The sequence below is a fragment of the Vipera ursinii genome (genome assembly GCF_947247035.1).
Source record: "Vipera ursinii genome assembly, chromosome: 1".
NCBI lineage: Eukaryota > Metazoa > Chordata > Lepidosauria > Squamata > Viperidae > Vipera > Vipera ursinii.
Window position 1 is genome coordinate 16,226,104 of NC_139512.1, and position 24,760 is coordinate 16,250,863.

The following is a 24,760-nucleotide window of genomic DNA, read 5'->3' on the forward strand; positions in this document are numbered from 1 at the left end:
AACTACCAAGCTCAGAGAGCACTAAGGGCCCAAAGTCGTCGTCCTTGTCTTCCTCCTCCTCCTCCTCCTCCTCCTCCTCCTCCTCCTCCTCCTCCTCCTCTCTGCAAATTACACTCCTTAGTAGGACTGATGATGTTACCTAGCTTGGTATAGCAATGTCTGCCAGAAAACTACCCAGCTCAGAGGGCACCAGGGACCCCAGAGTCCCAGTCCTCCTCCTCCTCCTCCTCCTCCTCCTCCTCCTCCTCCTCCTCCTCCTCCCTGCAAATTGCACTCCCTAGTAGGACTGATGTTGTTCCCTACTTTGGTAAAGAAACATCTGCCAGAAAACTACCCAGCTCAGAGGGCCCCAGGGACCCCAGAACTCAGGTTTAGCACAGGCCACATCGCAGCTGCTCTGCTTGAAAAACTACAGGGACTCCTCGGCTTTCAACCAGTGAGCAGTGAGGTTATGTTGACCAAAAGGTACTTACAACCCCGTTCCAAAGCTCTGACACCCCCCACCCCACCCGGCCACGTGACCACATTCCGGGTGCTCCTCGGCCACGGGCCTGCCTTCGTGGCCATTGGCAGAGAGTCCCACGGCCACCGGACCGCGATTTAATGATGCGGTTTTGCCAGAGCTCCTCTTGGCGAAGAGTGGGGCTCGTGTAGCGAACCCGCTGTTTGCTTAACGACCGTGGGCTGAGTTAAGGGCCACTGGCGGAAGGGCCGCAGGGGCGAGGCGGCCGAGGGGCCACTCACAGCTGGCCGGCGTGGGGCAAGGCTCGCAGGGCTTGTTCCAGGCTTTGCCGATGTTGTAGGAGCAGCAGCACATTTTCTTGGTCATGTTGAAGGATAGCTCGTCCTCGCAGGTGCCGTTGTAGTTGCGGTAGCAGAGGCTCTTCCGCATGTCTGAAAGGAAGGGAGCCAGGGAACCTCAGCTGGCCCAAAGGCCCAGCCCCCCGCCACGGGACGCCCCCCCACCAAGGGTGGCTGTGACGGAGAGATGCCGCTGCCCCTCCTCCGTTTGGGAGAGTCCGGTCTGTTTGGGAAGTGGCCGGGATGTTTTAAGACCTGCTTCTCCCTCTCTGTGTTCCTATCTCTATGTTCTCTCTGCCTATATCTACCGTATGCCTATCATCCCTCTCTCTCTCTCTCTCTCTCTCTCTTTCTTTCTTTCTCTCTCTCTCCCTCTCTCTTTTATCTATCTATCTATCTATCTATCTATCTATCTATCTATCTATCTATCTATCTATCTTTTCTTCCCTATCATTCTATTATTCTATCAATCATTCTGTCTGTCTGTCTATCTATCTATCTATCTATCTATCATCTATCTATCTATCTATCTATCTATCTATCTATCTATCTATCATCTATCTATCTATCTATTTATCTATCTATCCCTCCCTCTCTTTTTCTCTATCCACCCATCCATCTTTCCGTCTCTCATCTCTCTCTATCCCTTTCTCTCCATCCATCCCTTTCTCCCCTCTAATCTCTCTATTACTATCACTCTATCATCTCTCTTTCTCTCTATTCATCCATCCATCCTTCCCCCCTCATCTATCTATCTATCTATCTATCTATCTATCTATCTATCTATCTATCTATCTATCTATCTATCTATCTATAGCTATCATCTCTCTCTATCCTAGCATATCTCTCTCTCTCTCTCTCTCTCTCTCTCTCTCCCTCCCTCCCTCCCTCCCTCCCTCTCTCTCCATATCATAAATGGGATTAAAATAATAAATAAATAAATAAATAAATCTATCTCAACTCTGGATTTGGATTATGGGATGAGGACGTGGCCATCAGCCTCTGAGGTGTGACAGCCTTCGTGTCCAACTTAGAGTCCTGCTAAAGCTGCTTGGGCTGACCACCACTGGAAGCCAGAAGATGGCTAGATGGATCCTGATCCCTTTGAGATCCTATTTAAAAAGTCTGTTTTGAAAAGGAAAAAAAACCCACACCCAAACCACAGAATTATCCTCTTCTCTCTGTTTGACGTGGAACCTCCAAAGCTAAGGGTAGTCTATCTTTTGATAGCTAGATTAGGTTAGCCTCATCCTACATTTTCAGCTGAGTTACCTGGAAGGGCATCAACCCATCCTAGGAGACTGGGGCTGGCTGCTCGCTCACCCCATTTGCCCCTCCCCTCCCTCTGAGCCCACTCTGCAGGGCCGTTCGTACCCATACAGTTGTTCCCTCCGTTGACTTGCATGTACTCCGGGGGACAAACGCAAGTGTAGTTGCCAAGTGTGTTGTAACAGGTCCCTGGCCCGCAGATGCCGATGTGAGCAGAGCACTCGTCAATGTCTGGAGGGGAAAACAAACGTTGTGGGAATAGGGGCCAGAGCCAGGTCAGTCGGTCAGCAGTCCCAGGATGAGTGTTTCAGATCTGTCGAGGGGATGGATCCTTACTGGGGGAATGACCTCAGGAGACAGGAGGGAGGCCCCCCCCACCCAGACATAAAAGCTATAACAGGGTGCAGGTGGAAAGGAGGGTGTAGGAAGTGACTCAAAAGAGACCCCCCCCTAGTTTTCCAGAAACTAAAAAGGGGTGGGGGGAGAGAAAGATTCTGTTAATATAAGGTTACTATAAAGATAGAGCTAGTGATCCAGGCTGTGCTTCCTGGTTGGCCTACCTCGCAGGGCTAAAAAACCCTGCCAATCGTTTTAGAAGCTGCCAAAGACACTTTAAAGCCTGTGGACTTCAACTCCCAGAATCCCCCAGCCAGCATTTTACAAATGCAGAAAAAAAAATCAAGCTAAGACACTGAAGGGGCTGGTTTCAGAAGGGTGGGGGGGGCAGGAGCAGGAGCTGACTGGTGGACCTCAACTCCCAGAATTCCTCAGCTGACCATGCTGGCTGGGGAACTCTGGGACTTGAAATCCACCCGTCTTGATCAGGCTGGGAGACCCTACTCTAAGTGAATATATATACAGTATATATATATATTGATTCCTCTTCCATGCCACACCTTGATTTGGCCAGGGGTGCCAGGGCACACGACCCCCTTCCCCAAAGCTCACCCACCTGCCTGCCACCCCCCCGTAGACCCACCTTCGCAAATACGGGTGTCCTCGTTCAGGTAATAACCTGGCGGGCACTCGCACTGGAAGCTCCCAAAGGTATTGATGCAGTTGCCCCCCTGGCACAGGCCTGGCAGTTCCTGGCATTCGTCTATGTCTGTGAGAGAGGAAGAGGAAGATCAAGGATCCATGGCACTTCTTGGTGGGGGGAGTGGAGGATGGGTCTCTCTCCCCCCCCAAAGCCACCAGTGGGATGGCCGAGGAAAAAGTCGTGCAAAGACACAAACCTAGAATTATGTATTTATGGCTCACCGCAGTCAGTTAGATGGTTTTTTTTACAGATCGAGTCCAACAGGAGGATATGTGAAATAAATATTGTTATTATTATATTATTATTGTTGTTGTTATTATTTATTTGAAGTTTACCCTGCCTTTGTTATTGTTTGCAAATATCATAAGGCAGCGAACATACATAATGTTCCTTCCTCCTCTTTTCCCCTTGCAAACAGGGGGAAACAACAACCCTGCAAAGTGGGTCGGGCTGAGAGAGTGATTGGACCCAAATCACCCAGACAGATTTCCTGCCTAAAGCAGAACTATAATTCACCGTGTCCTGGTGATTGGTCCAAAGTCACCCAGCCAGCTTTTATGTTTAAGGTGGGACTAGAACTCACTATATCCTGGTGATTGGTGCAAACAAAGTCACTCACCCAGCATTCGTGCCTAAATTAGGACTAGAACTCACCGTCTCTGGGTGATTGGCCCCAAGTCACCCAGCCAGCTTTCATGCCTAAGGCAGGACTAGAATTCAATGTCTCCTGGGTTCCTAGACCAGCACCTAAACTAAAGCATGTTTGCCTTCGCTGGAGGAGAAGATCTCCACGGCTCGTTCACAGATTCTCATTCTCTAAAACCTTCCAGGCAAAATTTTAAGCTTTTCTGGAGAGCAGCTTGAAGGGCCAGCACCAGAATTACAAATGAATTGCAGCACCTCCTGCCAAACTCCTGATTAAAGGATCAGCCTGAATCAATCCAATCCAATATTTTGCTTTACTCTGCAGCCAAAACTGCTTTTTTTTTAATGGCCTCTGTTTAGCTCAGATCTGATGCCTCTGCCCACAGGTTCATCGTCCCAATAAAAACGATGCCCTTTGAATGTTCTTTTTAAAACCAGGGAATTTTCCCAGGGCTGTAATCGGTAACGGGATGGTTTTTTTTTTTTAATATGCAAGGTTTTGGGCATCCAAAGATACTCTCCGGCGCTGAGTTTCAGAGGATCTCTAAATTCAGGCAGGCCCAAGAGATCGTTTTTTTCCCTTTGCTTTTAATAATTCAATTTTACTTCGTATATCAGAGGAATCTTTAAAGATTACAGTACAGCAACTGTTCCCTGTGGGCTCACTCAAACAAATGAGCAGCAAAGCCCAAAGTGGATTTTGGCATGTTTTCCACACAAGTCCCATCACATTTTTGGGGGGGGTTACAAAATTGTGACACGCTAGGTTGCTTGAGACTTCAGCCCTCCCCCCTCCAAGTGACCCATGGACTTACCTTCCAAAATGACCGTGATGGGATTGGGCCGGAAGCCTTCGCCGCCTGGACAGAGGGTCTTGTATTCGGCTGTAGGGTGAGAAGTGAATTCTAGACAGAGTTTAGAAGTTTTAGGTGTCTTTATTTCAACCCTGGCCACTTTAAGACGGGAGGACTTCAACTCCCAGAATTCCCCAGCCAGCCTTGCTGGCTGGGGAATTCTGGGAGTTGAAGTCCACCCTTCTTAAAGTGGCCAAGGTTGAAAAATACTATTTTTCAAAACAGCTTTCCCTGAGGACACAGATGAGCCTCCAGGTGGCCTCAGCGACCCTCTAAAAGGAGGTAAATGACCAGCTCTCTACAAGGAGTATAAATCCTTCCCTTCCCCACTGTCCAGTCAGAACTGAAGAAGCTTCTGGAATGAGAAATGAAACGTCTTCAAAGAAAAAACTAAGAATGTCCGGTTGCCTCCTGAAAAAGCATCTTTGGGATAAGTATGACCTGGGTGACTGAGAATCTCCATAGACAACCTAGAATTATGGAGAGATTTTCCGACAGTGGGAACAATTATTCAGTGGAATGACTTGCCTTCAGAAGTTCTGGATGCTCCATCACTGGAGGCCATTAAGAGGAGACTGGGTAACTGTTTTTCCAGCGTGGTACAGGCTCTCCTACTTCAGCAGAGGGTTGGACTAGAAGACCTCCAAGGTCCCTTCCAACTCTTGTTCTTCTATGGTTCTGTAAGAGTCTCCTGCTGGAGCAGGGGGTGGGACTAGAGGTCCTCCAAGGTCCCTTCCAACTATGCTATTCTGTTATTCAAGGACACCAGGGCATGGTCTGACCAGGACAGAGGGGATACTGACGGATTATGTCCTCACGGCTCTGACAGGTTTGTTGCGATATTGTTTTGAAGTTCTAAAGTGTCACTTCTGTTGTGTTGTGCTGCTACGTTAGGCCTGCCAACCACCCACAGGAAATCAACCCGTCCATCAGAATAGAGCTGGAAGGGACCCTGGGAGGCCTTCTAGTCCAACCCACTGCCCATCCCATGTCAGACAAGTGGCTGTCCCAGTCTCTACCTGTGATGAAGCACCTGCAACCGGAGGGCAAGCCGCTCCACTCCTTAATTAATCCACGGCACAAGCCAAATTCTGGCAGATGCCAGTCAAACGAGCATGGCTGCCCTACTCACTGGTGTTGGCAGCTGGGCAGAGTTCGCAAGGGTTGCCCCAGGCCCGGCCCAAGGAGCAGCAGCAAGAGGCCCGGGTGACCCCCACGCCGATTTCCGCGCTGCACGAGATGCCGCCATCGCCGCGGTCTTGCGTGTCCAGGAAACAGTTCCCCACTCGGGTGTCTGGATAGGAAGGAGAGAGGGATGGAGACAGAAGGAGAATGAAGGGGGGAAAAAGAACTGCACCGGGAAGAGCACGATGGCCTTGGGGCTGTAGAGATAGGAAGGCCTGGAAAAAAAACTCGGGGGAAAAAATCAGGTTTCCCCCCCGTTTTCCCCCCAAACGGCTTTGGAAAAAAAGGAAAGAAAACCCAGAAAAAAACCCTCTCTGTTTCCCCACCCCCACCCCAATTTTTTCCATTTTTCCCCCCAGAACTTCCCATCTCTAGTTGGGTGGGGTTCTTTAGGCACAAGATGCGTCCGAGAGTCAGGCTCAAGGTTGACTCAAGGTTGACTCAGCCTTCCATCCTTCCGAGGTAGGTAAAATGAGGACCCAGATTGTTGGGGGCAATTAATTTTTAATTTAATTTTAATTTAATTTAATTAGATTTATATACCGCCCTTTCCCGAAGGACTCAGGGCGGTTTACAGGGTATTTAAAATCAGCAATACAAATACAAAAGTTAAAAAACAATTAAAAAAGATTAAATTATCCCTTAAAATAAAAACCCCGGTTAAAAAATTCTCAGCCTGGGCCGGAGAGCTCAAAGAGCCAGGTCTTCAGGTCCCGGCGGAATGAATGAAGGTCAGGGGCAGTTAAGCTGACTTTGTAATAATGCCGCTTGGGTGTGTGTGTGAAAGCCCTAATAAGCAGGCATATACATAGAATGAAGGCTACTGCTAAGCTTGTAAGCCGCCCTGAGTCTTCGGAGAAGGGCGGGATATAAATGGAATTAAAATAATTAAAAAAAAAAAGTTGTGTATCCAACACATGTCGTCAAATTCTGCCTTTCCAAGGGGGTGTATTCTTTTTTCTTCCCCCAATGCAGCAGCCATCATGTCGTCTGCTAGCCCAGTGTTTCTCAACCTTAGCCACTTCAAGATGGTGGACTTCAGTTCCCAGAACTCCCCAGCCAACCTGTTTTAAGTCTGATGGACTGCAACTCCCAGAATTCCCCAGCCAGACGGGATTCTGGGAATCGAGGTCCACGGATCTTAAAGTGGCCAAGGTGGAGAAACAGTGGGCTAGGATGACCGACTCACTAACTGGCAGACTCTTTTCTGCTCCAGGAATAGAAAGAATTGTAATTATAATTATTAGAAGCCATATAATTAACCCAATGAATAACAATCATTTAAAAAGGATCAGTGAGGCCTGCAAATCTTGACTATGGCTTGGATAAACAAGAGGAAGAACCGAATCGCATGGAAATGAGGACTCTGTTTGACAGCGGTTTCTACTCCAAGCTTGGGCTTTTCAATGTGGGGCTGGGGACTATGGAATTTGTAGTTCAAGGCGTTGGGCCAGCTTGGTCCTCCTTTAGCAAGGCCCATTTTAGAAGCCATCCAAAGTGGTCCTGGAGCCAACATCCAGGAAAAAAAAACCAACCTGGATGTGTTCTTATATTTCGCTTTTTAAAAATTTCTGTGTTTAACAATTAGCACTTATATACCGCTTCACAGTGGTTTGCAGCCCTCTCTGAGTGGTTTACAAAGTCAGCCTATTTGCCCCAAACAATCTGTGTCCTCCTTTTACCGACCTCGGAAGGACAGAAGGCTGAGTCAATCTTGAGCCGGGTAGAGGATCGAACTGCTGACGGTGGGCAGAATTAGCCTGCGGTGCTGCATTCTAACCACCGTGGCGCCACCACGGCTCTTTAACCTTGTTAATATTTATGACTTTAACAGGAAACTGCCCAGAGTTGCTTTTCAGCGCGATAAGCGACAGGTGGCAGATACATTTAATAAATAAATAGTATCAGGAAAACACCGCACCTGGGAAACACCCCCGCCCCCCCAGACCCTGTGGGGATGGATCCTCCTTACCGACACACCCCACTCCGGTAGGGTTCAGCTCAAAGTCCTGAGGACAGTTGCAGAGGTAGCTGCCCGGCGTGTTGACGCAAAGCCCGTTGATGCAGTTCACCGGATCGGCACACTCGTTGATGTCTGTCGGGAGAGTGATAGATGGGAAAGGAGTTAAATGCGGTGTGGGAATTGCAGATGGTGTCCCGTGCTCGGCGGAAGACGCTGCCGAACCACAGGTGCCAGCCACACTGCGATGGCCCTCTCCTTGGCTTGTGGATTTGCAAGTGAGGTTGGATGGAGGACTGGGCAGAGAGGAAGAGCTGAGCCCACCCAGGGACATCGGGGGTGGGAGGGATTACTGCCCCCTCCCCCGGCCTGGGTCTGGAGCTTTGGTTCAATCAGAATAGAGATGGAAAGGGACCCTTGGAGGTCTTTTAGTCCAGCCCCCTGCTCAAGTAGGAGATCCTAGACCATTTCAATCAATCAATCAATCAAACAAACAAACAAACAATCCGAATAGAGCCGGAAGGGACCTTGGAGGTCTTCTAGTCCAGCCCCCTGCTCAAGGAGAAGATCCTAAGCCAGGGGTAGGCAGCCTCGGCTCTTTTACAACTCGTGGACTTTAACTCCCAGAATTCCTGAGCCAGCATGGCTCAGCATGGAAACCTCTCCCTTTCTCCTCAGCATGGCTGGCTCAGGAATTCTGGGAGTTGATGTCCACGAGTCATAAAAGAGCCGAGGTTGCCTGCCCCTGTCCTAGACCATATCAATCAATCAACCAATCAACCATCATAAATACATGCCACTTGATCAGGTGACCATGCGGATGCTGCGATAGTTCTTAAGTGCAAAGACACAGACATAGGTCACCTTTTCAGCGGCAACTTTGGAAAGCCGCCCAGTGAATAGGACCACCTGGAGGCATGATGGGTCTTCCCTGCTCACCTGTGCAGTTGCCACCGCTCCTGTCCAGCTCGTATCCATCGTCACAGGCACAGCGGAACATCCCGGGAAGATTCTGGCAGGTGCCGAAAACGCAGATGTTTTGGAAGGTGCATTCATCAATGTCTGCAAGGAGACACAGCACATTTTAACCTCAACATTCTCTGCCCTGAACTGCTTAAAAAAAATCTGGGCTGACTTGTCCCTGGCTGATTTGTTGCCAGTTCAAATGTGGTCCCAGGCCCATCAACGCCCTGGCTCCAGCTTTTGAGAGGTTTAACAGGATAACAGAATTAGGAAGGCACCTTAGATGTCATCTAGTCCAATCCCCTGCTGAGGCAGGAGACCCTATCCCATTTCAGACAAACAGTTCTCCAATCTCTTCTTAAAGACCTCCAGTGTTGGAGCATTCACAGCTTCTGGAGGCAGGTTGTTCTACTGCTTCATTGTTCTGACTATCAGGAAATTTCTCCTTAGTTCCAGATTGCTCCTCTCCTTGATGAGTTTCCACCCATTGCTTCTTGTCCTGCCTTCAGGGGCTTTGGAGAATAAGTTGACCCCCTACACTTTGGGGCAGCCCCTGAGATACTGGAAGATTACTATCATGTCACCCTTCGTCCTTCTCTTCATTAAACTAGACATACCTAATTCCAGCAACCGTTCTTTGTATGTTTTAGCCTCCAGTCCTCTGATCATCTTTGTGGCTCTTCTCTGCACTCTTTCCAAAGTCTCAACATCTTTTTTGCATCGTGGTGACCAAAACTGGATGCAGGTATTCCAAGGGTGGCCTTACCAAGGCATTGGTATTTCACAACATAAACCTCTAAACACTAGCAGCAATTTCGCTGGCCTTTTGTGCAACTCTGTCTCATCCCCTAAGACCCAATTCCTGCAACCATTCTTCTTATCCTAAGTCCAGTTCCTAAATCAGCTCACCTTGGCAAGCCTTGCTGTCATCAGTAGGGTTGAAGCCCATTTCGCACTCACACCGGTAGCCCCCGGGGGCGTTGAGACACTGCCCGTTCTCACAGAGGTTGACATTGTCGGCGCATTCGTCCACATCTGGAAGGGGAAAAACGAGGCATGGTCAGGCCTGTCGTCTCTCCAGCTGGCATTTCCAGAAAAAGAAACTCCTGGGATATAATTTTACCAGGAATATAATACTTTGCTGAAAATTTACATTGGCATAGAAGAAGTGAAACCAGCTCTAGTTTTCCCGCTCAAAGGCTTGCTTAATTAAACAATAGATTCCCTCACCCTGACCCACCGGGTATTCACATTGTCCAATAGTAATACTGCTTTTTGTTATGGAAACAGTCCACTGCTCCATCGAGCACCTGCCATAGTGATCTTGGCAAGGTCTCAAAAGATGCCTCGGTTGCCTAGATCAGAGGTCCCCAACCTTTTCGGCACCAGGGACCGGTTCTGTGGAGAAAGGTTTTTCCACGGACCGAGAGTGTGTGGTTTTGTGTTCTGCCTGCATCCCATGGATGGGGCTTTGCTTGTTTGTGCGGACCAGTTGCTACCATGCTGCTGCCAGGTACCAGTTGGGGACCCCTGGCCTAGATCAGAAGTCTCCAGCCTTTCTCAGCGGACCGGAGAAAAAGGGAGGAAGCATTTTATACGTGCACTGTCAATGCTGCTAACATCGAATGTTCTTGCTTGACAAGAGATGAAGATGCAGCTATTTCATATGTTAAACTTGTGTATTGCTTTAAGAGATTGAGTTAAGGCTGGGAGGGGGGAAGAGGAGGATTGTACCTTCAAGGCCATCTGAAATTAAAGAAGATAAGAACTTGGCGGGTTTTTCTAACGGAAGGGAAACTGATTCTTTCAATTTATTGGAGAATGTGATTAATGACAAAATTAGAAAGGTGGAGAATTGTGTTTTAATATATTGTGCAAGGGGGCGGAGATTTCAGATTCCAGCTTCCTTCGAGCAAGCATTTGCCGGTGCATTAGGCTAATAAAGGACTTTTAAGGTAAACCATGCCTCAGAGTTACCTGAAAAGCCCATACGTCGGAAACTTGACACGTGTGCTAGTAGTGCCCGGTTTTTGCCATGTGGCACCCTGTTTGTGTAGCGGTGGCACTCGCATGAGTGGGGGTGAGTGCATGTACTGGCCAGCCTGTTCTGTGGCCCGGTGGCCAGCAGGCCATGGCCCAGTAATGGGCTGAGGCCCACAGGTTGGGGACCCTTGGCCTAGATACCATCCCACGCACCTCTGCATTCCATTCCACAATCTCTACTGTTTTTCTGTCAAGCTACCAGGGAGGCAGAAAATTTGGGTGAAAAGGGCGAATCCGTCTTGACAAGGCCTTCCTCTCGGTTAACAACCACACAGGAAATACCCTGTCGAGCTCCTTCGGTATCACCTGCAAAATGCCGGTTAGCTGGAGCGATTCAATCAGAGGGTTGCAACCTTCCTAGTCAGGCAGATGCCATGGGGACTCTGAAGGGACGTCGTGGGCACACTGACAACATGGCTGCCACAAAGAAATGGCCGTTTCCAAGCTCAACAAGCTTACAAAAGTGCACCCTGCTTCCCCCTTCAATGCCCCAGCAATACCCTTGCTGCTCACCCAACTTTTTATTTTTTTTCCGCGTAGTTGAATAACTGAATTGTATTGTGCACCATTTTTAATGCCTAGGAGGATTTGGGGAGGGGGGGAGAACTAGGCCTTCTGGGGGCAAAAAAGGAGGATGCAGCAGGCTGGCTCAGAGCCAGGAAAGTTCTGTCAGAAGAATAATTTGGGGTTGCCACTCAAGCTGGGGCTACGCAAGAATAATAATAAAAAATGGGATCCAGGCATCTGTGAGGAAAGAAGAAATATTTATTCCTAAAAGCACAGAGTTTGCCTTTAGGGACCGCTGCAGAGAAATGGGGTACAGCGACAAACTTTATTCTTGTGAACATGCAGTCCCTCTGGGAGACCTAACTTAATTAACTCTGCGTTTGCAGACCATATCTTTTGATATGTGGATTGGGCCTGGGTAGCTTATTTAGGGGTTTGAGGAAGTTTGCTGATTTTAGTTGATTAACTTCGTTTCAGCTTGACTGTCAATTACCTAGTGGAGATTCTCAGACTACTGTGGATCCTGTTAATATTTTAAGGGATGATGGAAACAGCGTGAAGAACAAAATATATTTGGATATAAAACTTCTCACAAGTATCATTAATCCCACTTGCTCAAAGAAGAAGGGGGTTACGTTGCTAAATCGTGAAGGTGGGAATTGCACATTTGAATCCCGAGTTATCTGTGAGGTGGGGCCTCAATTCTCTTCCTGACTGTCTCTTGATTCAGAAGACGGTGCGAGGCCTGTGTGTTGTGTTTCGGGGTCAGCCTGTGGGTTCGGCAGTTGGGTCGGACGATTCAGAGGAGGAGGAGGGGGTGTTGGAGAGCCTGCAGAGGACAGCCCTGAGGCTTCGTAGAGCCCTCAGCTGGGCCCCTCCCATCTGGTTACGACGCAGACCCAGCTGTGTGAGCCTGACAGCGTGGATGAAGATGACCCACAGCTGGCCCTGTTCAAGGACGCCTGACACAGGAGGCAGTCAATCAGGAGTAAACAGAGGAAGGCAATGGGGCACCTCGGAAGGAGTCAGAGAGAAGCCACGCCTTGAACTGTTTAAAAGGGGAATGTGTGGGAGGGCTGGTTTGCTGAAGGCAACCGTTTGAATAGCTCCTGTTTCATGGTTCGTGTTTCTGTTTTGCTCTGTTTGCTCTGTTTTGTGTCAATAAATTTGGCAGGCTTAGTTCCAGCCTCTTGCCTTTTTGTAAAGGGGTTGTCCCTGCCTTTTCTGCAGGGCTGGTAGTAGGCTGGTACAGAACACTGTGTAGAAAAGCATTTTCTGCCCACAATATTTTGTGCTTTCTTTTCCCGCCTCGGAGAATTCATTTAACTAGTTTCCCACTAATGTAGACATTGATTAGGAACTTTGCAGAAGTTTTTAAAAGCGCCAAGGACCCCTTGGCCTCTCTGAAGGGGGTCTCCCAGCCTTTCTCGACCAGCTGCCTAATTGAAATTCAACACCCATCGCAAAGGTGCTCTTTCAAGAGGTAACTGGACTTTCTTGTTTTTCCTTGAAGACGTTTTGCTTCTCCTCCAAGAAGCTTCTTCGGCTCCGACCGGATGGTGGGGAATGGAAGGATTTATTTATTTTTTTATATTTATATTTATATAAATATAAAATGGTCATTAGTACTCTCTCTGAGAGTCACTGAGGCCACTTGGAGGTTTATCTGTGCTCTCAAAAGTGTGGAATTGGAGGTTTGTCTGGGTCCTCAGGGTCCAAGTGGCCTCAACGACTCTCAGAGAGAGTACTAATGAGTAGATGACTGCAAGGAACATAAATCCTTCCCTTCCTCGCCATCCAGTCAGAGCTGAAGAAGCTTCTGGGATGAGAAGCGAAACGTCTTCAAAGGAAAAACAAGGAAGTTCCGGTTGCCTCGTGGATGAAAAGCACCTTTGGGACAATAGAGGTGGGTGATTGAATAATAACAGATCCCATCTCCACACACACACACACACACACACACACACACACACACACACACACACAGTGTGTCTTTGGTTTGTAAGGTCTGACTTTAACTTTTTATGTTTTAGTTTTTATGTAACGGTCAGCTGCCCAGAGATACCCAATGGTAAGATGGGCAGCCGATAAATTGTATAAATAAATAAAGAACCGAATATTTCTCACTCACCCGAACAGGAGTAGCCATCACCGCCGAAGCCTTCCTGGCACGCGCAGCGGAAGGAGCCCGGCGTGTTCAGACAGTTGGCGTTGAGGTTGCAGCTGTGCGCCTCGGTGGCACACTCGTCTAGATCTGGAAAGGAGGAAGGAGGAGATGAAAGGGAAAGTCTCACCTGCGTAGGCCCACCGCCTGTGGAACTCTCTGACACTGGGCCAGCAAATTTGTGGTGAAGCGCTGTCTCTATTTAAGCGAGGCATCACACGACTGCACATGATTTTAGAACTTTTTTTCCCCCGCCACGGTCATTAAGCGAACCGCTGTGGTTGTTAAATGAGACATTACAGGGCCACAATTTGTGACTTTCCCTGCTGGCTTCCTGTCAGGATAATAATTTAACAGCTAAACAGCTGATGTAAAGATGTAATGTAATGTGGACGATGCAATGATAGGATGACGCAACACTAGGAATGACTCAGCAGGGTCCGTGCCTGTGTCTTTAAGAGGCTGAGTGTAAAAGGGAAGGGTTTGTTTTTTTTGCTGGAGTCTTTTTCTCTCTCATCCATTTGACTGCTGTAACTGCTGTGTATTGGAGTTTGCTGAATTCTCACCATGTGTGTGTGTTTTATTTCTAGTGTATATTTGTAGATATAGTGTAATATAAACCACATTTAATTACAAACCACTGTGTACTGCATTTACTCCTGGGTTACCTCAGCACAATAAGACTCAGCATGTTTTGATACTTCCCCATAGATTTGTCTTTTTAAAGTTGTGGGACTTTGTAAGACCCTAGGATGCTGCAACCGTGATAAATCCCTGAAGGTTGCAAAGCACCCAAACCACGATCACACGAACGCTGCGACGGTCGTAAGTGTGAGGACCAGAAGTAAGCGACTTTTCTCCCCAGTGCTGTTTGCAACTTTGAACGGTTGCTAAACAAACCGTTATAAAGTTAAGGACTACCTGTCTTTCCATTTTGAGGGGGTCTGGCTGTGGTTATCCAGCCATGGGTGCAAATCTCTCGTACGAGTAGTGTCAACTTACGCAATTGAGCCCAAAATCTCTGTTGCTAAGCAAGACTCTCTCTCTTTGTATGTGTAGGTATGTTTATTCTTGTGAGCATGCAGTTCCTCGGGGTGACCTAATTTAATTAATTCTCTTTGTGTTTGCAGACCTTATCCTTTGACATGTGGATTAGGTCCAAGTAACTTGTTTGGGGGAATTTGAGGATGTTTCTGTGGGTCAGAAGGAAAAAGTAAGTTTTGCCCCATTTTACAACCTTCCTCACCACATTTGTGAAGCAAATCCCTGCAGTTGTTAAGTTAGCAACCCAGTTGTTAAGTGAATCCAGCTTAAGTCAAGGGCGTCCCGTATGGGCTCAGAGACTCTTCTACCCTGCACTATGCGACGAGGCTGGTGAGAAATTGTCCCCCCTCAAGCCAGGCCAGACGGCCGGCACCCTTCCCTGGCCCTGGCCACTCACCGTTGCACTTGAACCCGTCGCCGAGCCAGCCCAGCCGGCATTTACACCTGAAGCTCCCCGGGATGTTGATGCATGAAGCGTGCATGTCACAGTTGTGAGCCCCAATTTCACACTCGTCAATGTCTGGGGGAACAGGAGGAAAAAGTGAGCACGTGGAAAGCTTTGCATTTCGTTTCCCAGTTGCAAGGGCGGGCTTCTGGCTGCCCACCTCTGGAAGCCTGAGGGTGAAAGGAGAGCCAGCTCCGTTTCTCAGTTCCTGTCTTTTGATTTCCCACCAGCAAATTCTTTCAATTTTCCTTCATTTATAAGGATTTGCTGACTTTCGTAGCTCCCAGTATACTGAACATAGATAACGAGAGAGCTGGCACAATGAATGCCAAGCACAAAGAGTCAGGACTACACGTTAAGTGACCCTTCAAAAAGGATTTATTGCTCAAGACTGTGGGTAAGGTCCTGCCTCAGCTAATCCTCCCAAGAAAGCAGAACTCTTGAAACCGGCATTGTTTCAAAAGGAACTTTTCTTGAGAGGCAATGAAAGCAGAAAGGCAAGGCAAGATCTGAATATTTCCCATGCAAAATGTTACATTAAACCCCTCTCTTCGAACCCCAGCCCAACCCACGCCCAGCCAATCCACAGGGGTGAAGTTGTTATGGGAACTGGAAGGTGAAAGAGCGATGAGGCGCTGTTCCCAGCATTGCATCCTCTTCCCAGCGGTGCAGAGGTAAGGCAGATGGCGCCAGGCACATGCCTCCCTCCCTTTTACACACCCAAAGAGGTACATCAAAGGTTGAGAGAACAAAGCACACAATCCCAGAGCCCACAACTTCCCCCCTCCCAAAAGAGTAAAGTCTCCCCCCTCCCAACAAAAATGGCAGCGTCCCGAGAATGACTCGACAGGCCTGACATTATGTAGAAGAATCTAGTCGGGGGGGGGTTTGTCTCCAAATCTGGGCAACTTTGAAGACCTGTGGACTTCAATTCCCAGAATTCCTCAGCCAACTATGCTGGGAGTTGAAGCCCACGAATCTTAAAAGTCAATCAAGTCAAGAGTTTTAAAGTCTGGAAGTCCACAAGTCTTAAAAGTTGACAAGTTTGGAGAGCCCCTGATCTAGCCCATTAAGCTTCAATACTCAATTGACACCAGATAAGGATCAATGAAATGCAAGGGGCTTTGGACCTGGACCACTTATGACAACCTAACGATTCTAGGCTCATGACTTGCTTCACACCGCCCCCACCAACTCTGCCTGCTGTTCTCCTAGACTGAACGGCCCCCCTACCTGTGCATCCTGTAGTTCCCTTCTTGACAAAGTAGCCCAGCTGGCAGTGGCAGATGAAGGATCCCTTGGTGTTCTCACATTCGCCATGCAGGCAGATGTTGGGGTTCAGGTCACACTCGTTCACATCTGGGGGAGGACAAGGCTTTGTTTAGACACCTCTTCTGCAGTGGCCATGACTGTCGGCTTGGGAGGAGGCTGAACTTAGAGACAGACTGAGCATCCCAGTTTGATCCAGGTGGGCTGGGAACACACTCACAAAACACTCACAAACACGCCTGTGCGCACACACACTCACACACAAACACTGGCATCAATTTTGCTGGCCTTTTACGCCTTTTTTCATCCAAATAGTGAAATAACAGAGTTGGAAGGGACCTTGGAGGTCTTCTAGTCCAACCCTGCTCAAGTAGGAAACCCTATACCAGGGGTCTTCAAACTTGGCTTTTTTATGACTAGTGGACTTCAACTCCCAGAATTCCTCACCCAGGCACTCTGGCTGAGGAATTCTGGAAGTTGAAGTCCGCAAGTCATAAAAGGGCCATGTTTGAAGTCCCCTGCCCTATACCATTTCAGACAAACAGTTGGCCAATGTCCTCTTACAAACCTCCAGTGTTGGCGCACCCACAACTTCTGGAGGCAGGTTGTTCCACTGACTAATTGTCCTCCCTTGTTAGGAAATTTCTCCTTAATTCCAGGTTGCTTCTCTCCTCGATCAGTTTCCATCTGTTGCTTCGTGTCCTGCCTTCAGGTGCTTTGGAGAATAGCTTGACTCCCTCTTTTTTGGGGCAGCCCCTGAGATACTGGAGCACTGCTATCCTGTCCCCCCTTGTCCTTCTCTTCATTAAACTAGACAGACCCAATTCCAGCAACCGTTCCTTGTATGTTTTAGCCTCCAGTCCCTTGATCATCTTTGTTGCTCTTCTCTGTACCCTTTCTAGAGCCTCAACATCTTTTTTACATTGTGGTGACCAAAACCGGATGCAGTATTCCAAGTGTGGCCTTACCAAGGCCTTGTAAAGTGGTATTAACACTTCATGTGATCTTGATATTCTCTCTCTCTCTCTCTCTCTCTCTCTCTCTCTCTCTCTCTCTCTCTCTCTCTCTCTCTCTCTCTCTCTCTGTCTCTCTCTCACACACACACACACACACACACACACACCTTTAAACACTGGCAACGATTTCACTGGCCTTTTGCACAACTCTTTCTCATCCCCTGGGTGGGAAACAAAAAAACCCACCCAGGGGCAAATTTGCAGAAGGATTTATTGCACCTTCCCTCTGGGACCGCCTGCAGCCCCCCTGTGCCCCCTCATCCCCCCCAGTCCCAAGGAAAGGCGTGAAGGGGTGTCTCGGGGGGGGGCTGCAGAGAACCAGCTGCCTGCAATTAGTGCAGGTTCGAGTCCCACCAGGCTCAAGGTTGACTCAGCCTTCCGTCCTTCCGAGGTAGGTAAAATGAGGACCCAGATTGTTGGGGGCAATAAGCTGACTTTGTAATAATGCCACTTGGGGGGTGTTTGAAAGCCCCAATAAGCAGGCATATACATAGAATGAAGGCTATTGCTAAGCACATTGATTTGTGCTTCTTAGATTGTAAGCCGCCCTGAGTCTTCGGAGAAGGGCGGGATATAAATGGGATTAAAAAAAACAAACCCGGGGGGGGGGGTCACCCAAAGCAACCAGAACCTCTGTTTGTCCCTTCCTCTTTCACGTCTGCCTCTAACAACCACATCCGTTCCAAATCTCCTTCGAGATAACATAGGGAGTCGTTCTCAAATGCCCCCAAGATGAGGTAGAGAAACGGAAGCTTCTTTGGCTCTGTGTGTGTGTGTGTGTGTGTGTGTGTAGACCAGCTGAGACACCCCAAGGCCAGACTGATGGTGCCAGTCAATCGGACTCAGCAAAAGAACGCTTTCCTTTATTTTATTTTATTTTCTTGGAATTTATTAGCCGGCACACAGCGCTGGGTCTTTGCAAAAGCTTTCTCCTTGCCTTTCCCGAGAGCCCTGAGGACTAGAAACCTGGGCTAGGAATGTGAAGCAGCTTTCACAAGAGATCGATGGAACGTTAAGGTGCTTCCAAGTGAAATAGGCAGAATGCATAGATGCAGTCATTATGAAGCTTTATTCATCGACAGGTTATATAAAAAGAGCTATATGGCATGGAAGCATCCATGCTTGTATGAAAGAGAATGCATGCAAGAGAGAAGATAGGAAAGAGAAGCAGAACAAGAACAAAGAAGCAGCCCCTGGGCAGAGGTATTTATGGGGGGTCTCGGCCCCTCCCTAGCCATAAAACTCTCTCGCCAATGGGGCTGCTGCAGGGGAGCAAAGAAGCCTCTTTGCTCCATCTGATGACCTATTTGGGGAACTGCCATGGGCTGGCACAAAACATGTAAAAATTCCCCTTCTTGCCAGCCAATGACAGGGACCAGTGAATGTGTGTGAGGGGCGAGCAGGTGTCATAGACATGCATAAAAACATTCAGAAGGCCAAACACAAACGCTTACACAGAAGGTTGTGCCGGTCAATGGGAACAGGTTTGGTGAACAGATCAGCTATCTGGTCAGCTGTATTACAGTGCTCTACACATATAAAACCCTCTTTGGCAAGCTGTCTGACATTTTTATAGCGTATGTCTATGTGGCGAGATCTAGAGCCTACTGCATAAGCCTCCGAGATTGCAATGGCGGCTGTGTTGTCCTCTAGAATTTGGATGGGCAGAGGAGGAGCTGCCCAGATGCTCGTTATCAGCTCATTGAACCAAATCAAATCATTGGCCGTGTCTGACAGGCTGGCATATTCAGCCTCGGCCGTGGAGCAAGAAACAAATTTTTGCTGCCTAACATGCCAATGTATTGGGCAGCCATTTAGCAATATGAGGATACCAGAAGTGCTCCGCCTACTTTTGGTGTCGCCAGCCCAGTCTGCGTCTGAGTAAGCAGAGAGCTGGGCCGTCTCCCCCTTCTCTGGTTCCAGCACAAGGAGGGCATCGGTCGTGCCCCTGAGGTACCTAAGTACCCTCTTAACAGCAGTCCAGTGGAATTCCTTTGGGTGTTCCACATGCCTGGACAATAGATTTACAGCTAAAGCTATGTCAGGCCTGCTCCAATTGCTGATATATAGCAAGGAGCCAATCACAGATCTGTAAAGCGTATTATCTGTGAACTCAGGACCGTCCTTGTGAGTATGGTTGTAAAAGTCGCTTTGCATTGGGCTATGCGTGGGATTAGATTCTGCCATTTTGCATTTGGCCAATAACTCCTCTATCTTTTCTTTTTGAGATAGAGCGAACCCCCCCTTAGTGGCCAAAATATGCACACCCAAGTACTTGTCAATCCGCCCCAAAGATTTCAAAGTGAACTTTTCTTCCAGGGCCTTGGCAAATTCATCACACCCTTCCTTGTCGGGTCCTACATATAGTAGGTCATCCACATAAACTAACACCCTTTCTGTGGTACCCTTTGAGTTGCGTGTGAAAACACATTCATCTGCACGGGATGCAGTGAAACCAACTCGTTCTAAACTTTTTCTAAGGCAGTCATACCATAGTTTCCCTGACTGCTTGAGACCATATAACCCTTTGTGGAGTAACCATGTATTTTCCCCTTCTTGCTGGTAGCCAGGAGGGGCCTTCACGTAGATCTGCCGGTCCAATTTGGCGTGGAGGTAAGCCGTCTGGATGTCGAATTGGAAGACTTCCTCCCCCAGAGCAGCTGCAGTCACGAGGGCGGTCTTGACGCTCTCTGCCCGGACAGTTGGAGAGTATGTCTCGCCATAGTCTTCCATATAGCGTTGGGCGAATCCCTGAGCTACCAAACGGGCCTTATACAGGTAGAGGCCATTGGCAAGTGGTTTTGCCTTGTAAACCCACCTTGTGCCAATGACTTTCCTCTCCTTTGGAGGTTGCTGGGGGGTGAAGACCTTGAGTTGTTTTAAGCTCTGCATTTCCTTCTCCATCGCGAGCTGCCATTTCTCCTGTTCTTCGATGGGCAGCTCCTGGATGTCAGAGAAGGATTTTGGGGTGACCACAACGCTGTTAACAGACGCGATGTGCCCAATGTCAATTCTCTTTGGCGGGATGCCTTTGTTGGACCGCTTTGACCTCCTTACCTTCTGCCACTCACCGCCTTTTTCTTCCGCGGGTTTCTGAGGCGTTGCTGGGGAACTGGACGGCTCATCCTCCCCATCTGAACCAGGTGGGATGACATCTTCATCTTGTTCCACACTCTCATCGGTGGCAGGGTATGTGGACGTCTCAGGTGATGTTGTAGTCGGTGTGCCCTTGTTGGGACGGTTGATATATGGGCTCAGATCATTGGAGTGTATCTGGGCCCAATTGGAGTCCTCTTCGAAGGAGGCAGATTGGGAAGTCACAATCCTGCCCCCTTCTCCCAGGAAACGGTAGGCCTTGGAGCCAGGAGCGTAGCCCAAGAACCTCAGTCTCTGGGAGACAGATCTCCCCTTCTTCCGCAGCTGCTTGGGGATGTGAACCCATGCATAGGACCCAAACACATGTAAATGTCCCAGATTTGGTTTCCTACCATGAACTAGGAAATATGGGGTCTGGTTCACAACACTGCTCCAAGTGCGGTTTAAGGTATAATTGGCGTATTTTACCGCTTCTGCCCAGTATGATTCTGCGACCCCTGCGTCTGCAATCAGACTACGCATCATAGTTTGTAGAATTCCATTTCTTTTCTCTGCTACACCATTCTGAGCGGGGGTGAAAGGCGCGGTAAGAAAATGGCGGATGCCCTTACGCTTTACCCAGTCCTGGAATTTTCGGGACATGAACTCAGCCCCGCGGTCGCTCTGCAGTTGTGCAATCTTGGTTTTATACTGGGTCTCTACAAAGTTGTAGAGTGATTTTATGGCGTCAAAGGCTCCAGATTTTTCTGTGAGGATATACACGTGCCCGTACCGTGAAAAATCATCAACTGCAGTGAGAAAATACTGACTTTTCCCTAGGGATGGTGTGAAAGGCCCGACCAAATCAACATGAACTAGTTGATATGGGAATTGGGTCTTGCGCAGTGATGTTTTTGGAATAGGCGCAGCCTTCCTCTTTGACTTCTTACAGATTGCACAGTCCAGGAATACCTCACAATCTTTGAGCTGGACTCCCTCAGCAAACTCTCCCGTCTTTTTAACCACAGGGAAGCTTGCATGACCTAATCTTCGGTGCAAAATATGGGCACACTTATCGTGGAGTGGCTTCCCGACTGACACCCTCTTGGCTTTGGTAGCCTTGAGCGGTGCTTCAGGTGACAGCTGAGGTTGGGATTTCTTATCCACACTGCCTTGCTGTGGGGGCTTGGATGCAACCGCTTCACCCTTGCAGTCATTAAGCAGCCTTGGGGTTGTCTGTGAGGCCTCTTCTAAGGGGGAGAAATATGGCAAATCATCTATGATGGCTATATTTCCAATGACCCTCTGGTCCCGGGTGACATGACCTCCCCCTTTGCGAAATAAAACTTCCACCCCGTCATCGTCGCATAACTTGATAATGCTCAATAGGTTGTTGGCAATAGAGGGCGCATGTAAGACACCTTCAACTTTTCCAAGCCCGGGTAGAGAAACCGTGCCCTCCCCAATAATTAAAGCTTTATCACCGTTGGCCACCTTGACAGATGAGTTAATTTTCTTTACCCTTTTAAAACCTTGACTCATATTGGTAATGTGAGAAGCTCCAGAGTCCAGTAACCATAAGTCAGTGGAGCTATCAGCTCTTGTGGTGGGGGCACAGGTAGACACAAGATTGTTAGTACTTTTGGCCCCGCCACGGCCCCTTCCTTGTCCCTTGCCCCTGCCTTGATTGGGACCACGCTTGGGGCCTTGTTGAAAATGGGGGCAGTCCTTCTTGAGGTGCCCCTCAGAGCCACAGGTGAAACACTTGAGTAGAGCATTAACCTGCTCTGAGTTGCGGTGTCGTGTGCTGGCTGGCTGGCTGGTGACTCTGTTGTATTCTCCCGTATGTCTACGTCTGCTATCTTCGTCAATGAGTCTGCCCTCGAGATAGGACAGAGGCATGGGTCCATCCCTGCCCCCTTCCAGGGAAATAATAAAATTGTTCCAACTTTTGTCCAGGGAAGCCACGATAACTGCGACCAAGTTCTCTTCAGGTATTCGGTAATTTTTGGACATTAGTTGCGCCCTGAGGGATTTTAATTTTCCAAGATGTTCTGCCATGCTGGCCCCAAACCTGAGTCTTGTGTTGTAAAACTCAGTTGTGAGCCTGGTGAGAGAACCCATGCTCTTGCTGTTGAATAAATTGTACAATAAGCGCCAAACTGCGCAAGCTGTGAGTCCATCTGGAATGCTAGGGAACAAATTATCATCGATGGACGCCATCAGAGTGGAAAAAGTCTGTCTATGAAGCCACTCTTCTCGTGAGCTCCACGGGAAAGGTGGTGGGTTCAGGGCCATTTCAAGAATCCCATCCTTTAATAGACATACCTGCAAATTTCTATTCCAACTGTGATAGTTCTCACCCCCAATTTTCAATTTTTCAAAGTTGGGAGGCAACGGGGACGCAAGCAGAAACGTTTTATCCCATTCCTGGAGCATCTGGGAGGTTGGCATAGAAAAAAATGGTAAAGGTACCCCTCTAGTGGGCGTTGGTGGTATATTTCTCTGATTTTCAGATGGCCCCCCTTCTGGGTTAAAAAGCCCGTACTGGGCATGTCCGGAAAACATGTGATCAGGGGGTGGGCGGAGCCCAAGATTGCCGGCCGGCACTTGGTTTTGAAAATGCTCTGGAAAAACTTCCTGGAGCCTCCCCGGCCCTGGATTGCCTTGAGAAGCCCATCGTTGTTCCTGAAAACCTTGGGGATGGCTAAAGCCGATGCTGGAGGAGGGGGCCAACCCCCCCCGAAGGCCAAGTAAGTAGAGCGCCTGGGCGGGGGCGAAAGGAAGGCTGGGGGCCCCGGAGAGAGGGTCGGGGGCCTTGGGGGGTAATGGGCAGTCTTATTGCCATCATAGCTCACGAGGGTTTCTGCTGGAGAGAGCCCAGGAGTTTGCATGTTGCTACGGCCGGATGCCAGGGGTTGCTGGGCCTCCAGACTTAGTTGAGGCCTTTCTCTGTTAGAAAATGTGGGCGCACAGGGGGCTGCCATCTTGCTTCCTGTGCCGGGCCATGCGGTCTCCCTGGGCGCAGCCATCTTGTTTCCTGTTGCCCCAGGAAGCTGGAGGTCGCAGTTAGGCAGGGGATTTCGCGACGAAAGCCCTGGGGTCCCGGGGTTACTCAGGGTGGCAGGCGCTATATTGAGGGGCCTCGTGGTCGCTGAGGGGGGGCTTACCCGGCATCCACAGTCCTTCTGCACAGATGTCCTTCGTGGAGAGGCTTGTGGGGTCTCCTGTACTTCAAGGAGTTTTAGAAGCAGTTCCTTGCATTCCGGTGTAGACATTTGATCCACGCGTTGCTTGCGTTGGGCCCGGAGCGCTTCTGCTGCATCTTGACAGTCTTGGGCGGACTGTAAAACTTCCAAGCTTCCCTCTGTGGCGTGCAGAAGGAAGCCATCTGTGCTCTCACCTGGAGCAGAGCTTGCTTTCAGGGGCTAGAGCTGTTAATCTTGATTGAAGACTTCTGGTCACAATCTGGGATCTCCGGCCATCCATTTCAGTTTCAAATCTAGGTATTAGCTGCAGGCTTGGAAGCGTTGCCTTAAACCATCCTCTGCTACCAAATTGTGAAGCAGCTTTCACAAGAGATCGATGGAACGTTAAGGTGCTTCCAAGTGAAATAGGCAGAATGCAGAAATGCAGTCATTATGAAGCTTTATTCATCGACAGGTTATATAAAAAGAGCTATATGGCATGGAAGCATCCATGCTTGTATGGTAGAGAATGCATGCGAGAGAATAGAAAGAAAGAGAAGCAGAACTAGAACAAAGAAGCAGCCCCTGGGCAGAGGTATTTATGGGGGGTCTCGGCCCCTCCCTAGCCATAAAATTCTCTCGCCAATGGGGCTGCTGCAGGGGAGCAAAGAAGCCTCTTTGCTCCATCTGATGACCTATTTGGGGAACTGCCATGGGCTGGCACAAAACATGTAACAAGGAAGCAGGGAATAGAGCTGCCGGAAACATCTCCAGATGTTGTTCCGGGAAGGGGTCCCCTCCCCGCTCAGAGAAGGGTGGATAATGTGGTGGGAGGCAGCCAGGATCGTCTTACCAATGCAGGTTTTCATGTCCAGGGAGGCCATGAAGCCGTCGAAGCAGAGACAGCGGTATTCCCCGGGGATGTTGGTGCACTGCCCGCCATCGCAGATATCGGGGCTGTCCTCACATTCATCAATATCTGGGGAGGGGGGGGAGGGGAAGGGGGTAAGATGCAAGTCGCTAGGCGTTGGCTTGCTTTCCTGATCTCCTCCTAAACCACCCCCGTGCCTTCATTTCATTTGGATCCCTCCCTTTCCCTCCCGGTCCCCAGGCGCCCCGGAGGTTCAGGGCCCTGCAGGAGGGGCCACGAGGTGGGCCTGGCTCAAGACAGCCAGAGGGGGGGAGCTTTTGCTAGGCTGATTGCAATGGATTGGGTGGCTGCATTGACCACTTCCCCTCCTTCTTCGCCTTCTCCTCTTCCTCTTTTTCCTTCCATCGCCCTGACTCCTTCCT

The 24,760-nt window shown here is 49.1% G+C and overlaps 1 protein-coding gene across 1 annotated transcript in view; it reads right to left on the reverse strand.

Moving 5' to 3' along the window:
- The window catches only part of FBN3 (fibrillin 3), a gene marked incomplete at both ends in the record, with an annotated part of 163,194 nt that overhangs the window by 41,268 nt on the left and 97,166 nt on the right, over nt 1-24,760 (reverse strand). Inside the window, 12 exons of the mRNA XM_083350353.1 lie at nt 745-894; nt 2,176-2,301; nt 3,050-3,175; nt 4,570-4,638; nt 5,741-5,902; nt 7,766-7,888; nt 8,693-8,815; nt 9,626-9,751; nt 13,398-13,520; nt 14,872-14,994; nt 16,153-16,278; nt 24,321-24,446. Of these exons, the coding sequence (XP_083206479.1) occupies nt 745-894; nt 2,176-2,301; nt 3,050-3,175; nt 4,570-4,638; nt 5,741-5,902; nt 7,766-7,888; nt 8,693-8,815; nt 9,626-9,751; nt 13,398-13,520; nt 14,872-14,994; nt 16,153-16,278; nt 24,321-24,446 (1,503 nt within the window). The remainder of the gene's footprint in view (nt 1-744; nt 895-2,175; nt 2,302-3,049; nt 3,176-4,569; nt 4,639-5,740; nt 5,903-7,765; nt 7,889-8,692; nt 8,816-9,625; nt 9,752-13,397; nt 13,521-14,871; nt 14,995-16,152; nt 16,279-24,320; nt 24,447-24,760) is intronic.